Raw genomic sequence first — 16,640 nt, 5'->3', positions numbered from 1 at the left:
AGATCTTGTATATGATATACGTAATTTTTGTTAATGGAAGATGATGTGACAATGTTCTTACTACTCTATGTTTGTTAGTTCTGCACATTAATACAAATATTACAAATATAAAGAACAATATGTGTAATGCAATTAATACAAATATTACAAATATAAAGAACAACATGTGTAATGCATTGTAAGGCATATTCTAGGTGAATGGAAGATGATGTGACAATGTTCTTACTACTCTATGTTTGTTAGTTCTGCACATTAATACAAATATTACAAATATAAAGAACAACATGTGTAATGCATTGTAAGGCATATTCTAGGTGAAGTAACATTTGTGCTCCACTAAACAACTATAACGCATGGAAACCGGTCAATATTATTGCACCCAAAAAGCACCTTGTGACAATAAGAATAAAAAAGAATAAGAAACACCTTGTGACAATAAGAATAAGAAAGAATAAGAAACACCGAGGTCATAAAATGAGTAATCCAATTCTATTTACCCTTTGAAACCAAAAAAACCCACACCTACCGGACTGATACCAAGTTTTTTATATTTTAAATACAAAATTTAATATATTTAAAATTTAAAAAAACACAAATTTAATGTCAATTATATCGAAAAAGTGTTAATATCCCTCAAATTGTTGACTACAAATTTAAAGATGTAGTTAAAGTCAAGAGAAAATCTGTACCAATATTGGCATACTATGTACTAATAACCATTATTTGATTTATTTAAAATTTAAAATATATAAAGAAATTCCCAAATTTAATGTCAACTATATAGGAAAAGTGTTAATAATACTCAAATCGTTCATGACAAATTTAAAGATTAAAAAAACCGTACCAATATTTTGCGTGTCCATTACCAATACGAGACAAATAGTAGCAGATAAATATTTTTTAATTATTACAATTAATCATCGACTTAGTGTTAACATCTGCTTGACAGTAGCGAGTTTCCACTGGAAACCTCTCACGGTTCATAAACTCAGAAACATTTTCCAGAGCACTACTCACGTTTCATAACTCAGAAACATTTTCCAGAGCACTACTCACGTTTCATTAACTCAGACACAATTTCCAACTTATAGTTATCATCTGGTTATAATTTAACAGTGGCTAGTGTCCAGTGGAAACCTCTCACGTTTCATAAACTCAGGAACAATTTTTTCAGAACATCTCTCACATTTCATAAACTCAGACACAATTTCTTAAATTTTCAAGGATAGAGTAACGCATTTTCTACTGTCAAAAGGAAGCAAATTTCTGATTCACCTTTGAAAAAAGAGGACGAAGACACCCATATAAGAGCCCTAACCTGGTAAAACATATAACAGTAGAAAGTGCAGAGTTAGCATAAGATACAAGAAGTCTCTGCAAAATATAAAGGTACCCATAGAAGAGCCCAATCTGCAAAGTTTGCAGAATTATCATCAGGGCTTTACAGTTTTGTCCAGCTTGTCGAGAAAGCCCTTCTCTTGCAAACTCGCTATAGATTCCTTGATCGCTTGTTCTATGGGACTGAAGACGAGTCCCATATCGTTCAACTTCTTTGATGGATTGCTCACGTGCAAGGAATTAGGGTTTTGTGTGTTGAAACTGCACACAGATGCATAAAAATGAACAGCAAGAATTCAAATTACTGAATGGTGATTATGATGGTGTCTGAAATCTTACCGGTGTACTTTATACTGTGGACATATCTTGGCCACTATCTCGGCAAAGTCGCTGAATGGCAGCATCCTCGAAATACAGAGATGTCTCCCTGATGCTGATGGAGTTTCATAGAGCAATATCTGCGCCCTTGCCACATCTTTTACATGCACACACCCTAACCAGAAATTATCGTAGGTGTCTGTATGACCTGCATCAACATTTTCAAAATCACGATTCCAGAAATGATCGTAGGTGTCTGTATGACCTGCATCAACATTTTCAAAATCACGATTTTGACTATTTGTACAGTTAGGGATGGCCTCCTTCAGTCTGCTTCAAAAGAGTACATATGGCACATGGCACTGTTACCACCAGCTCGGATTCATTGTAATTCAGATCTATCACATCAAAGAATCTCTATATCAGCTTCTTTGAAGGAACAAATTCCTCTTTGATGCAAACTTCGTTGATGAAGTAAAAAATCTCTGTTGAAAAAACTGAGGAAAGATTTGATTTTTCTTTATATCCGAAGTTCAATTATTCTTTATACAAAATACGAGTTTAAAGTGAACCTATGAATATATGTTGCAGGTTAAAATGAATATCCGTTCACATATATGTCAGGGATGAATAGAAGCTTAACATACATATATGTTAGGGAAGAACAGAATTACAATATCTGAGAGTCTAAGTTTTCACTGTTAACAAACATGATGCTTAATCCTCATTCATTTTGGAGAAGAGGGAGTCCAGAGTAAAGTAAATTCATGGAAGAGTAGAATTACAATATTAATACAATGCTTATTTTTTATATTGAAAATGGTGGTTATTGATGTTAAAGTAGATTTTTATATTGAAAATGGTGGTTATTGATGTTAAAGTAAATTTATGGAAGAGTAGAATTACAATACTACTACAATGTTTAAAAAATTGTTTTATTTTTTATATTGAAAATGGTTGTTATTGATGTTAAAATAAATTTATGGAAGAGTAAATTTTTTATATTGAAAATGGTTGTTATTATTTATTTTTTATATTGAAAATGGTTGTTATTGATGTTAAAGGAGGATATTGTTGAAAATAAGTGTTACTGATGTGAAAGGCTGTCCAAATCAAAGAGAAAGGTAGCCCGTCAAATGGCATATTTATAAACATTTCCAACTATATATGACACGAGAAAGTTAGCCGGTCAAATGGCATATTTATAAACATTTCCAACCATATATGACACAAATGGCATATTTATAAACATTTCCAACTATATATGACACATCACGAATGGCATATTTATAAACATTTTCAACTATATATGACACATCACGATTTCTAATGGTTCACAGTTAGAGATAATTTTTTTAATATTCATTATACATTTTGCTAGTTGTACAAGTTAAGCCTAGCTAATGGACAAGTTGGCTTAACAAGTGGACAAGTCAGCCCTGCCTTAGACCCCAAAAATAGGCATGATAACAAGCATTTCTAGCCACTACTGAAGGAAGTTATGTCCTGTTTTATGTCCTGTTTTAGTGAGGAGGAAGAGCAGATCTGAGGTTTATACCTCATGAACCCAAAAATAGGCATGATAACAAGCATTTCTAGCCACTACTGAAGGAAGTTATGTCCTGTTTTATGTCCTGTTTTAGTGAGGAGGAAGAGCAGATCTGAGGTTTATACCTCATGAACCATTAAGTGAAGTGAATCCGAGTTGGAAAATTTTTTTGTGAAGTACTTGTTGAGCCATGCAAGGGTTTTTGGCACATTTTTGAAGGTTTATCTATTTTGGTTCTGGTTTGAAGGAGGCCAAGTCTATTCAAGGAAGTTCGGTTCTATTTTAGTGAGCACCGAAGGAAGAGCAGAGTTGAGGTTCATACCTCATGAACTATGGTTCTATTTTAGTGAGTACCGAAGGAAGAGCAGATTTGAGGTTCATACCTCATGAACCATTAAGTGAAGCATTAAGTGAAGTGAAGCGGAGTTGGGGAAGTCTTGTGTGAAGTACTTGTTGAGCTTAAATGAAGTGAAGCTGAGTCGGAGAAGTTTTGTGGGAAGAGCAGATTTGAGGTTCATACCTCATGAATCATTAAGTGAAGTGAAGTGAAGTGAAGCTGAGTTGGGGAAGTCTTGTGTGATGTACTTGTTGAGCTTAAGTGAAGTGAAGCAGAGTTGGAGAAGTCTTGTGTGAAGTACTTGTTGAGCTTAAATGAAGTGAAGCTGAGTTGGAGAAGTTTTGTGGGAAGAGCAGATTTGAGGTTCATACCTCATGAACCATTAAGTGAAGTGAAGCTGGGTTGGGGAAGTCTTGTGTGATGTACTTGTTGAGCTTAAGTGAAGTGAAGCAGAGTTGGAGAAGTCTTGTGTGAAGTACTTGTTGAGCTATGGAAGGGTTTTTGGCACACTTTTGAAGGTTTATGTCTATTAGGGAAGTGAAGCGGAGTTGGAGAAGTCTTGTGTGAAGTACTCGTTGAGCTATGGAAGGGTTTTTGGCACACTTTTGAAGGTTTATGTCTATTTTGGTTCTGGTTTGAAGGAGGCCATGTTTTAAAAGAAGCTAAGTTTAACCCTGAGTCCGAGTCCTATGGTGTGCAAAGTTCGTTTTGTTCTAGTTGGAGGCTGAGATGTACATTGGATTGGGAGCGAGAAATATTTTTTTTTTGAAAAGCTACTAAGTCTAAAATTTGTTGTAAGTTGGTGCTTCATGAGGGTTTGTTCTAGTTGGAGGCTGAGCTTAGTTTGGAGGCTGAGTATTTTTTTGAAAAGCTACTAAGCCTAAAATTTGTTGTAAGTTGGTGCTTCATGAGGGTTTGTTCTAGTTGGAGGCTGAGCTTAGTTTGATGAGGGTTTGTTCTAGTTGGAGGCTGAGCTTAGTTTGGAGGCTGAGTTTTTTTGAAAAGCTACTAAGCCTAAAATTTGTTGTAAGTTGGTGCTTCATGAGGGTTTGTTCTAGTTGGAGGCTGAGCTTAGTTTGATGAGGGTTTGTTCTAGTTGGAGGCTGAGCTTAGTTTGGAGGCTGAGTTTTTTTGAAAAGCTACTAAGCCTAAAATTTGTTGTAAGTTGGTGCTTCATGAGGGTTTGTTCTAGTTGGAGGCTGAGCTTAGTTTGGAGGCTGAGATGTACATTGGATTGGGAGAGTTGGTGCTTCATGAGGGTTGGTGGCCTTTCCTAGAATTTGTTGTAAGTTGGTGTAGAATTTGTTGTAAGTTGGTGCTTCATGAGGGTTGGTGTCCTTGTCTTCTCGAGAGATTGGAGTTTCTTGAGAGATTGGAGCTTGCAATTTTTATAAATTGGTGGCGAGAGATTGGAGTTTCTTGAGAGATTCGAGAGATTGGAGTTTCTTGAGAGATTGGAGCTTGCAATTTTTATAAATTGGTGGCGAGAGATTGGTGGCGAGAGATTGGAGATTCTTGAGAGATTGGAGCTTGCAATTTTTATAAATTGGTGGCTTACAAAGGATTGATGTCCTCAAAATAATAAATTAACGACTGATTGAAAAAATTCAAATGTTTCTTCTTCAAGTCTGAATTTTCACTTTAATCTCAATATTTATACATTGCATTAATGATTGATTAAGTGATGAATTTTATTTTTAAAAATACTGATTCACTCCTCCTTAGTATCACTGTGTATTTCCAATACCTTTCACTCCTCCGTAGTATCACTTAATTTTATTTTTAAAAATACTGATTCACTCCCCCTTAGTATCACTGTGTATTTCCAATACCTTTCACTCTCCGTGAGTATCACTGTGTATTTCCAATACCTTTCACTCCCCCTGAGTATCACTGTGTATTTCCAATACCTTTCACTCCTCCTTAGTATCACTGTGTATTTCCAATACCTTATTCCTTATTCTTATTGAAGAAAAATTTCTAAATTAAAATGAATCTATGAAAAACCAAAATTGCAATGTCTGAGAGTTTAGGTTTTCAGGTTTTCACAGTTAATAAACATGATGTTTAATCAAAATAAATTCCAGATTAAAGTAAATCTATAGAATCTATGTTACAGGTTAACATAAATCTCTGTTAATATATATGTGGGACGAATAGAACAGATATATGTCAGGGATGAACAGAGTTTAGATTTCAGAGTGTAGATTTTCATTGAGAGTATTAATGACATGATTCTTAATCATGTTAGGAGGAAAAGAAAACTGTGTGAACGTTTAATGTATATCTGTTAATAGAAAACGAATCTCTATTAATATATGTGGGACCAATAGAAGTTTAGGTGAGGGGATGAACAGAGTCTAGATTGAGTTTAGGTTTTCATTGTTAATCAACCTGATGCTTAATCATTTAGAAAGAAAATAAAGCTATGTAAACATTCCAAAACTGAACACAGGTTTCAGAAAAATTAAGCATCAAAATTACAATCTTCATAAAAAAATGCGCTAACTGCCACCAGTTTGGAACACGTAGTTATAATAACAAGGGAAAATCTCTAGTATATTTTACTTTACCTTCAAGGAGACGAAAGATCATAGCGATGCTTGAGTTGAAAGTTGCAGGGATGATAGGCCCCAGTACAGTTGCTGGATTGATTGCTACAATTTCCAGCCCAGTTTCCTTCGAGTACGTCCAAGCTGCCTTTTCTGCCAGTGTTTTCGAGATTGGGTACCAGAGCTACAAAATTTCAAATACCAAAGCAAATTCAAATTGAATTTCATATGCTAAGCAAATTTGAAGCTTGAAAAGGTCGTAATTTGACAAGGTAAGTAATGTATATTACGTCTTTTTCTTTGCAGAATGCAAGGTCGGTCCAACAGTCCTCGTCCACAGGTTTCTTGGCCGGCCAACTAGGGTTTGGAATCATAGAGGAGATCGATGACGTTATCACTACGCGTTTCACCTTTGCCGCAGTCGATGCCTTCAACACGTTCAAAGTGCCTTCAACTGCTGGATCGACGAGTGCTGTCTGTCAACAAATAGGTATATATGTGAGTAATTTACAAATTATGAGTTCTAATCATAAAATTCCATTCTATGATTCTAGAGTATTTTAAGGTGTTTATATTGTTTATATATTAAGAGTATATGTTTTTTTGGTAGGTTCAAACCCAGAGAATGTGTATTTCATGAGAGGTAATATGTTCAAAATCAAAATCAAAACTCTCAAAACCAGAGGGTGTGTATTTTTATAAGAGGTTATAGGTTCAAAATCAGATCGGCAGAGTATGTATGTCTTTATAAACTAAAGAATCAAATAACTACCTGAAAAATAAGTGTATTGTCTCACAAACAAATAGAAGTCTCATACACCAACTATATATCTAACTTGATCCCTAATCTTAAAATTGAATAATAATATGTATGTCTTTATAAACTAAAGAATCAAATAACTACCCGAAAAATAAGTGCATTGTCTCACAAACAAACAGAAGTCTCATACACCAACTTAATATCTAACTTGGTCCCTAATCTTAAAATTAAAATTGAATAATAATATGTATGTCTTTATAGACTTAAGAATCAAATAACTACCCGATAAATAAGTGCATTTTCTCACAAACAAACAGAAGTCTCATACACCAATTTAATCTTAAAATTGAATAATAATATGTATGTCTTTATAAACTTAAGAATCAAATAACTACCAGAAAAATAAGTGCATTGTTTCACAAACAGAAATCTCATACACCAATTTAATATCTAACTTAGTCCCTAATCTTAAAATTGAATGATAATAAAATTTAAATAATATATACGCCCCGATAATGGTAATGTTGAAAAGATTAATGCCTGATAACTGAATTGCAATTCCGAAACGAAACAGAATTAAGAGATGTTTTAAAGATGAAGTTCATACCCAAAAAACAAAATTGCCTATTCCTCCTGGAACAAAAGGATCAAAACCTTCAGCTCCCCATGCTGGATCCACTGGTTGTATTTTTCAAGTTAGTCCATAAGGATCAGACACCCATATCCCAGGACCATACAAACCCGTTACATGAAATGCTCCAAATCCGAAACAAGCTACTCCTGAGAGGAATAAATGAATTCCAAATACTTTTGGCAAATCTAAACAACGTTTTCCCGTATGTTCATCACAGAACATGTCCAGATCCCAATATACCCAATGCCAGATAGCTGCCAAAAAGCACAGGCTAGAAAACATGATATGTGCCCGGCCACACCTTCATAACTCCAAATACCGGGATTAATTACAGTTTCTAGTGATGTTCCATCCACTCCATGAATCCTTTATTCCCAAACGAGTCATAAAAGGTATAACGAACATACCTTGTCTCCACATGCGGGAACTGCTATTCTAACTTTTCTCAAACGAGTCATAAAAGGTATAACGAACATACCTTGTCTCCACATGCGGGAACTGCTATTCTAACTTTTCTCGGAGGATTCCATCCACAAACTCAAAGTTTATGGCTGACTGATATGGCTCATCATCATTTAGCTATTGCACTTGTTTTTTCAATTGCTGGTCATATGTATAGAACCAACTTTGGGATTGGTCACAGTATGGAAGATATTTTGGAGACACATGTTCCTCTAGGAGGTCTAGTTTGTTCCTAATGAGAGAAAATGAATAAAAAGTGTTTTTCCTCCTCTTTTATTTTGTAAGCCAAAAAAATAGAAGAAAATATTCTATATGCACATTTAGATTCTCATAGTTCGGGTTTTTACAAACGTTCATCTCTATTAGATTTCCAAAATATTTTCCAAAATATTTTGACTCTCTATTATGTACCACAAATTTCCAAAATATTTTAATCTATGAAATTTAAAAAATGAAAAACTACCTGAGATAAATCGTAGAATTTATGATCTTCCAAATTATTGTATTTTAATCTATGAAATTTAAAAAATGAAAAACTACCTGAGATAAATCGTAGAATTTATGATCTTCCAAATTATTTTAATCTATGAAATTTAAAAAATGAAAAACTACGTGAGATAAATCGTAGAATTTATGATCAAAGATCAATGGCAGAGAAAAACTAAAACTGTCGCGAACCACCACTAAAGTAATCATACAATTGACAAGGCAATAAAATCGATGTTAAAAATTGATGGTGTAAAGAACTACTTTATGGTTTTATGAATTCTGGAGAAAAATAAAAACAGGGAAGAACAAAGTAGAAGAACCAATTTGAATAATCAGGGAAGAACAAAGTGGAAGAACCAATTTGAATAATCATGATTTTTTTAAATAATTACGAAAGTTAAAATACAATAAAATGGATTAGTAAGAAAGATATATAGATGAATATTAAAAATGAAAAAAACATTTTTAACTATAAAGAAACAAAATAATTTAATCACAAATAAATAAATATATTCATTTTAATCTGGATAGATAGTTTATTAGCATATTTTGTTATTAAGATTTCTTGACACTCTTGGATCACGTTCACAGTATGAACTAAGAATAAAATAATATTTTCAAATAAATCTATTTAGTAAAATTATTCCATAAAAATAATGGTGACCCATCTCTAATCAAATATATAATTAATATATAATTATAAAATATTTAGACAACAATAAAGATATATTTGGATGACCATAAAGAAAAAATAATGAGGACCCATCTCCAATCTATCTATATATATAATCTCTCTCTCATATATATATAATCACCATAAATCTCATATTTGTACTTACTTTTTTTGTTGTCCATTTTATAAATATATCTTTTTAGATTAAAAGGAAGTCACTTAACAACTTTATGTTGGTCCTCATAAAAAGATGGTAAATATTATAAATACATAATTTTCTATTAAAAAAAATATTATAAATACATAATTTTCTATTAAAAAAAACATTTTTAAAATGCAGTCAGAAAACATTACTCAAAAAAAGATGGTAAATATTATAAATACATAATTTTCTATTAAAAAAAACACATTTTTTAAATGCAGTCAGAAAACATTACGAGTTTATAACATAATTACTGCTGTATATACCATAGTTACCAAATTCGGCCGAACCGGCCTGAAGAATTCGGAAATTCGGCGGTTCGGTTCGATTCGGTTAATAATTCGCTAAAATTCAATTCGGTACGAATGGTCGCCAAATAATTTTGTTAAATATTGTTGTAATTTGTAATGTTCATTGCCGGTTATCTTACATCACGACCAGAGCATGTTCCTGTTCGTAAACCAGACTTTTATGGTCAGGATCGTAGTGTTAGAAGAACAGTCTACTGAAGCCTTCCCCTTCTCAGAAAATTTATGATCCTTCATCACGACCAGTATTCGATTCATCTGGTATCTGGTGATTTGAACACTGCAAGTCCCCTCAAATTTCCCCTCACTTGTGTTTAATAGATTAGAGGAAATGAAACATAACAACAGACTTGTCATTGTGGATTTTGATTATTATTTGTAGGTAGGCATTTAAGGATATGCAATGTCCTAAACATAATTTAGACGGCTAGACAATGTATGGGGTTAGATAAAGGATATTCAATGGCCAAACATAATTTTGAGTCAGACAATATTGAAGAATGAAAGAACAAAGGAGTTCTGGAAAAAAAGTCATCTTGAAAGTGAAATGAAATAAAGAAGGGGTAAGAAGTATTTTAATAAAAATAAATTAAAAAACATATTGTAAAAATGAAATAGAGTAACATGAAATTTAATTTTTTTTATGTATTTAAAAAGTAAATTTTTTGGAATAACGATTTTCAAAGTAATTTTTTAAAATGTCTTTCATATAATATTATTGATTGTGAATAATATTTTATTATTTATTTGTAATAAGATTGGTTGAAATCCAACTCTGTCTCTGGGAAATAGATTATATAATGTTTAGATATTTTTGCATAACCAAGATTCAGTTCATTTTGCTCAAAAGATTTTTAATTTATTTTTATACAAATAGTTATTAGGAAATCACTTTATATAATGTATTATTAAGAAACAATTTCATTAATTACTATTTATTAATTGACCAACTAAAAATTTTAAAGTCTAAGATTTGTTGTTCTTTTTTGTTCATGTAGAAAGAGTGCTTTCTCCCCATTTCATTTTATTCACTTCCATTGACCTCCATTGATGATTAGTTCTTATACAAACGTTTAAGATATGTTATTCTTTTTTGCTCATTCTTTTTTGCTCATGTAGAAAGAGTGTCTTCTCCCCATTTCATCTTATTCACTTCCATTCGTAGGAAGAGCGCTTTCTCCCCATTTCATCTTATTCACTTCCATTCGTCTCCATTGATGATTAGTTCTTTTACAAGTCTTAATATAAAATTTTATTTGCAACTTCCATAATGTGATTGAAAACAATTAATTTGAAAAGTATGAGTTTTTTAATATTGTTAATTTTGATTTTTTAAAATTATTGAAAAAATATTTTTTAGTAGAGATAAGATGAATACTCTCGAATTTTTTCCGTATTGAATTTTAGATAATCAAATTTTTTCCGTACCGAATCGAATTCGAATTCGAACTTGGTAACTATGGTATATACATTAGAAATCAAGGACCCTCTGGGAAAAAAATCAAATTTAGAAGTGCACAATATACACACCTTTGGATCATCAACTTTATCGATGATATTCGGGCATGCCAAGTGAAACACTCCCCTGCAACCATTAATGGCCGCAGCAAGACTCTCATAATTCAACAAATCTACTTGAAACAACCTTAACCTTTCCCTCGCTCCTAATTCTGCTGCCATTGCCTTCAGATGGTCTGTTTCATTTCTGTCTTCTGCAAAATATCAGGAGCCAATTTGGTTGAGTTGACTTCAGACTAAATTAATCAATCAATCACCTAAACAAAACAAAACAAATGATATATATATATATATATATATATATATAAAACTGACCCAAATTTTGCACAGTAGCATGAACTTTATAGCCATCTTCCAAAAGCAAGCGGACCACCCAAGATCCAATAAAACCACTGGCTCCTGTCACGCACACAGTATCTCCTCTCGCCATTTCAAAGTACAGTATTATCAGTTATGTGGAAGAATATTGTATATCAAACTCGAGAAATGAAATACACCAAATAGGATTTTAAAGACGATCTCTGCGCCAACTTTGCGCTGTAACTGAATCAGAGATGTCCAGCACTGAGACACTTGTCTCTGCACGTGGATTATGGTGATCAGTTATTTTTCATGGAACCATGGGGTTATATCTTCAAAATTTTGCATGCACTCCACGTTTAAAACATGCAAAGTCTGGCCACAGCTTCGTCTTAGGGTGGCTTAATGGTCTGGCGTAGTTTGCTATATCCAGAGGGATATTTCGAAAAATCCCCAGCAGAATTATTATTAAGAAATTTATTGTTCTCAGGCCCATATTACACCTGTTTTCAGATTTGCAGCTTAATGGTCTGGCATAGTTTGCTATGTCCAGAAGGATATTTCGAAAAATCCCCAGAAGAATTATTATTAAGAAATTTATTGTTCTCAGGCCCATATTACACCTGTTTTCAGATTTGCAAAACTTCCCTGGAGACATGTAGGACCCAACGTGGAGGATGCCTCTGGATTGTTCTTTAACTTTCTCTGCGGAAAAATATAGAGCTTGTCATGTAATTTATCCATGAATGTTTTTTGAATGGACTACTGAGAAGCCAGCGATGTTGTGCAGTAAATTACACAATTCTGATTTCGTTCCTTTCCATATGTCAAATAAATTAAGAGCCAAAATGTCAATGTTAAGGTTTATATATTTATTTATTTTTTATAATTTTTAACGATTAGGGTAATTTAAGCAGTGACATTTTTTGTTTTATAATGTAAATGATTTTGTTTGAAATCTTAAAATTCACCTATAAAGTTTTATAATTTAAATTTTTATTTATTAAATAAAAGTATAATTAATATATAGTTATAATTATAAAAGCACAAAGAAAAGATAAAAGGGGTGGTAGTGTACACAATCACATTTATTAGATGAAGATGAAGAAATGGATGAGAATAATCAATCCACTGAAAAATAAAATCAATAAGGTTCCCAAGGGAAAGAGGCTGAAATGATCTTTAAAGACAAACCAAAAAAGACTTTGAGTTAGTAGTAATCTAGGCTCCATAAAAACAACTAGTGTAAACGAACACATAAATTTGAGAGCCCCTATTCAAATAAACAAGTGCCTTCAAAGACTAAAGGAGATGAAATGACAATAGTAATTGCCAACCAAAATTCTAGGGGTCGGCAAAAAGTCCAAAAGATAAGATAATTATATTTATGTCCAACTATTGGCCACAAAGTAGGTCAAAGGGACTATTGAGTACAATGATGTCCATACAATGTAGGAGAACCAAACTGTCTCCTATAAAAAATATAATGCATGAATATAAAAGGTACAATGTAGGAATATAAAAGATAAAATGTATGGAATTCCATGCAAGAGAAGAACCATGAGCTAATGGGTTTGAGGATCAAATCCATCTCTCCTAACATTCGACGTTGATAAAGTACACTGAAGAAAACTCGACAAAGTTTGTTGGCCCGATGAAGGGCTAGTGGAAACTGCGGATTGTCCACTAAACCATTGCCTGGGGGAGTTCGTGCATTGCTGAGGTTTGGAGGACCTAGTCTATCTCAGGGGAACGAATCTGAGATGGATTTGTTGCTGAAATCCCATGTGGTGGGCTAAGTCACCAGGTTCGAGTTCGAGGACCATGAAATTCGAATAAAGTTCGGCAACTCAAATTTTGTCGATAAAATTCGACATAAAATTCGACATATAGAAATTCGAAAAAAAAAAAGTATATTAAAGATAGAGGGCAGATTTATACACTTATAAAGACTATCTTATTGTTAGAAATTATATTAACTGAAATATACTTCATATTCAGCTATGGAATACCCATAAATTTGACCAGGAGGGAACCATTATAAGCTGGAAGGTCTGCGTGTTATTGTGTAACGAGAAGATAAGCAAGAGCTAGTACCTTATCCAATAATGGAGTCAAAGCATAATTCGATGAAAAGCTTGAAATGTATAGGAAAAATCAGCAAGTTATGTAGCACATGAAAATTGCTAATGAGTCAACCATATTGACAAAGAAATAATGAAAATTTCTAAAAGATACCATTTGATCACCAACCAAAATATGATGTAACCATCAAAGCGAATAGAACAGTAAACAGTCATCAAATAAGAGTGAACAACAGCCTTTATCTTCATTAGCAATTTTGGTTACATCAAGTGATTAAGAGGACTGAATGCCTCTCAAAATACTCTTACTCAAAACACCCAAAACCCCCACCAAAGAAGTTTAAACAGATCTGAAAGTACAGATATAATTTGTGTTTAAAGTTCAGGCCAGCATTGACAGATTTATTACAGCAATTGTTGTATTCAAAGGACAGCCTTGCAATTTCACATATATTGACTCAACATACCTGGAAACATATCTATTTAGTGCTGGTATATAAAACCTGAATACCTTTATCACTTCATGTGAATCCTCAAGGCATGAAAAACAAGCACAGATTCTAGAAAGTATCCCAAAAAAATTAAAACATGATTATAAGAAATCCTGTAGGCTGTAACTTTGTAAGCAACCATTCATAACTAATTTTTAAAGATAGATTGGCATAAAAAAAATATACAAAAACAGCAAATATATGCTAACTTCTAAGATATTTAATTAATGAACAGCAAATATATATTCTTTTGGCAGTTCAATGAAAAACTTTGCATTATAATTTATAAGATAAAAAGAGAGTTTAAACTTTAAACTTTAAAGTAGCAGCTAGCTTGGCAGTTTTAGGCTCTAGCAAATTGTTCATGCAAAAACTAAACTAGAAATCTAAAACAGGAACACAAGTTTTATTCTTGACGTTCCTGTTGCCCACTTGTTATATCAAAAAGTTCTATGTCATCAAGAGCAGTATGAGATATGAATCCGCTAGATGCTTCAGCACCAGATTCATCAGCGAATTCCCTGTCACTATCAATGTACAAATCAGCATCATCCATTGTTGCATTTGGAACAGGATCGATCCACGGAGTAGAAGAATTGGATGACTCTTTAGCCACATTCTTCAATGCCAACTGCAAATTACTACGAACATAAACAAGATCTTCTAATTTTTGAGATGACAGTCTATTTCTTTTTTTGGAATGAATGTGGTCAAAGGAACTCCAATTCCTTTCACATGCTGATGCACTTGTTCCTTGGCTTAAGATACGAATTGCAAAATTTTGCAATTCTGGTACCCCTGAACCATAAAATTCCCACCATAGTGTTGGATCACTTCTGCTCCTATCATACTTTGCTGATACTGTTCCAAATAATCCTTCTTCTAACCTGTATGCTCTCAAGTTGATAGTCTCAATCAGTTCATATACAACAAGATTCATATAATTGCAAGACATTAACAACAAGATTCATATAATTGCATGCAAAGGAATATAATTGCAAGACATTTACCTGTATGCTCTCAACTGACTTCTGATCAAACCTGCAATCTCTAGATCTGGATTTAGCTTCTCAATAGATTGGATAAGTCCATTCATGATTTCTTCGTCCCTATGTCTTGGTAACCCAAACAATCTAGGGTCCAAATAGCATGCTGTTGCGTGTAATGGACTATGCATCATTTTCCATCTATGATCAATTAAATCCCATATCTCCTTGTAATCAGCTTCCACATTATCAAAATCAGTTGCAATGGCCTCTTTGCAACGATCAAGGCTTTCATAAACAAAACCCATACAAGGTTTGTCACCATCAACCATGCGGAGCACATTAACAATTGGGCCACAAATTTTTAAAACCTTGTTTGCATTTTCCCAAAAGCCATTATTGAGCACTATTTGTTCAACATTTTTCCTCTTAGTTTCTTTTGAGAGAGTAGATCTCTCCCACTCAGTGCTGCAAAAAACAGCTCTTAGGCTCGCTTTTTCCTCAACAACTCTTTTCAGAGTAATATAAAAAGTGGCAAACCTTGTATCACAAGGCCTCAACAACTCTTTTGATGCATTCTTCCTGTATATGCTCAAAGTGAGACGATGGTTGATGATGAAGTTTGAAATTGATTTGGCTCTTCGGATTGTTTCATTGACCCAAGGAAATTTGGCTAAGTCATGCAACAATAAATCCAAGCAATGAGCTGCACAAGGGGTCCAATAAATCTGCCCATATTTTTCCATAATCAGCTTCCCTGCACCAACACAATTTGATGCATTATCTGTAACAACATGGACAACATTTTCCACCCCAACTTCTTGAATCGCTTCATCCAAAATTCCAAAAATGAATTCTGATGTCTTCACTTGATCCATTGCATTCACTGCCTTCAAGAAAACTACCCCTTGAGGACAATAAACAAGCACATTGATCAATGGGCGATGACACAAATCTGACCAACCATCACTCAAAATTGTGCATCCTGTAAGCTTCCAGGACTCTTTAATATCAGCCAACTTTTCTGTCACTCTGTCTTTCGCTCTCTTTAGCAAAGTTGTCCTTAAAGCTTCAGATCCAGGAGGAACATAGCCCTTCCCAAAATCAATGGCCTTTTTAATTACATTTTTAAAATATGGACTCCTCGCCACATTAAAGGGAATTGCACATGCATAAAAATACTCAGCAACAACGTCATCAACTTCCTGTTTCTCAACAGGTTTCCAGAATTGATTTAATGTTTTCGGCCCACCTGTTTTTGCTTGAGGAGCTGTAGAACTAGATCCACCAATGTTTGAAACTGAATTAATGGTGGAGGAAGACATGGCAATCTACCTCTCAATTCTCTGCCTCTTATTCACCCTTTTCTGCCTTTGCATCTGTGAACTGGAATGGTCTTTCTCCACTTTGGCTTTTTGTTCATCAGTGATCTTAGTGCAGGCTTCAACACCACCTCCACTTCCATTGCTAATACCGAGAAGGTGATCCACTGCTCTAGTCAAAGTGCCCTTGAAATTATGTCCACACAGCTGACATGAAAGATTAAAACCATCTTTTTGGATAAAATTCCAAGCTACAGCAGTTGATTTTGGGGGTGCCATTGGAATTTAGAAGTCTGAAATGTCTGACACTTCAATGT

General features: G+C 33.6%; 2 protein-coding genes across 2 annotated transcripts; both read right to left on the bottom strand.

The window, feature by feature from the left end:
* Positions 1 to 1,044: 1,044 nt before the first annotated feature.
* LOC149229895 (cinnamoyl-CoA reductase 1-like) lies at positions 1,045 to 11,570 on the bottom strand. The gene is made up of 6 exons (XM_089375941.1): positions 11,456 to 11,570; positions 11,153 to 11,334; positions 6,385 to 6,570; positions 6,116 to 6,278; positions 1,678 to 1,864; positions 1,045 to 1,599 (listed from the first exon to the last, which is right to left on the bottom strand). Exons 1-6 carry the CDS (start codon positions 11,568 to 11,570, stop codon positions 1,434 to 1,436), a joined length of 999 nt encoding a protein of 332 aa, XP_089232067.1. The 3' UTR covers positions 1,045 to 1,433.
* Positions 11,571 to 14,421: 2,851 nt separating this feature from the next.
* On the bottom strand, positions 14,422 to 16,326 carry LOC149229894 (uncharacterized). Its single transcript, XM_089381152.1, has 4 exons — positions 15,765 to 16,326; positions 15,026 to 15,272; positions 14,812 to 14,902; positions 14,422 to 14,646 (listed from the first exon to the last, which is right to left on the bottom strand). The coding sequence occupies exons 1-4, from the start codon at positions 16,324 to 16,326 to the stop codon at positions 14,422 to 14,424; spliced, it is 1,125 nt and encodes a 374-aa protein (XP_089237278.1).
* Between the last annotated feature and the right edge of the window lie 314 nt (positions 16,327 to 16,640).

Source organism: Pinus tabuliformis, chromosome J (assembly GCF_031772625.1).
Source record: "Pinus tabuliformis cultivar Carrire ecotype Pingquan chromosome J, CPIR1, whole genome shotgun sequence".
In the NCBI taxonomy this organism is placed as follows: Eukaryota; Viridiplantae; Streptophyta; class Pinopsida; order Pinales; family Pinaceae; genus Pinus; species Pinus tabuliformis.
Note: the sequence above shows the minus strand (reverse complement) of the source record. Positions and strands in the feature narration are given on the sequence as shown.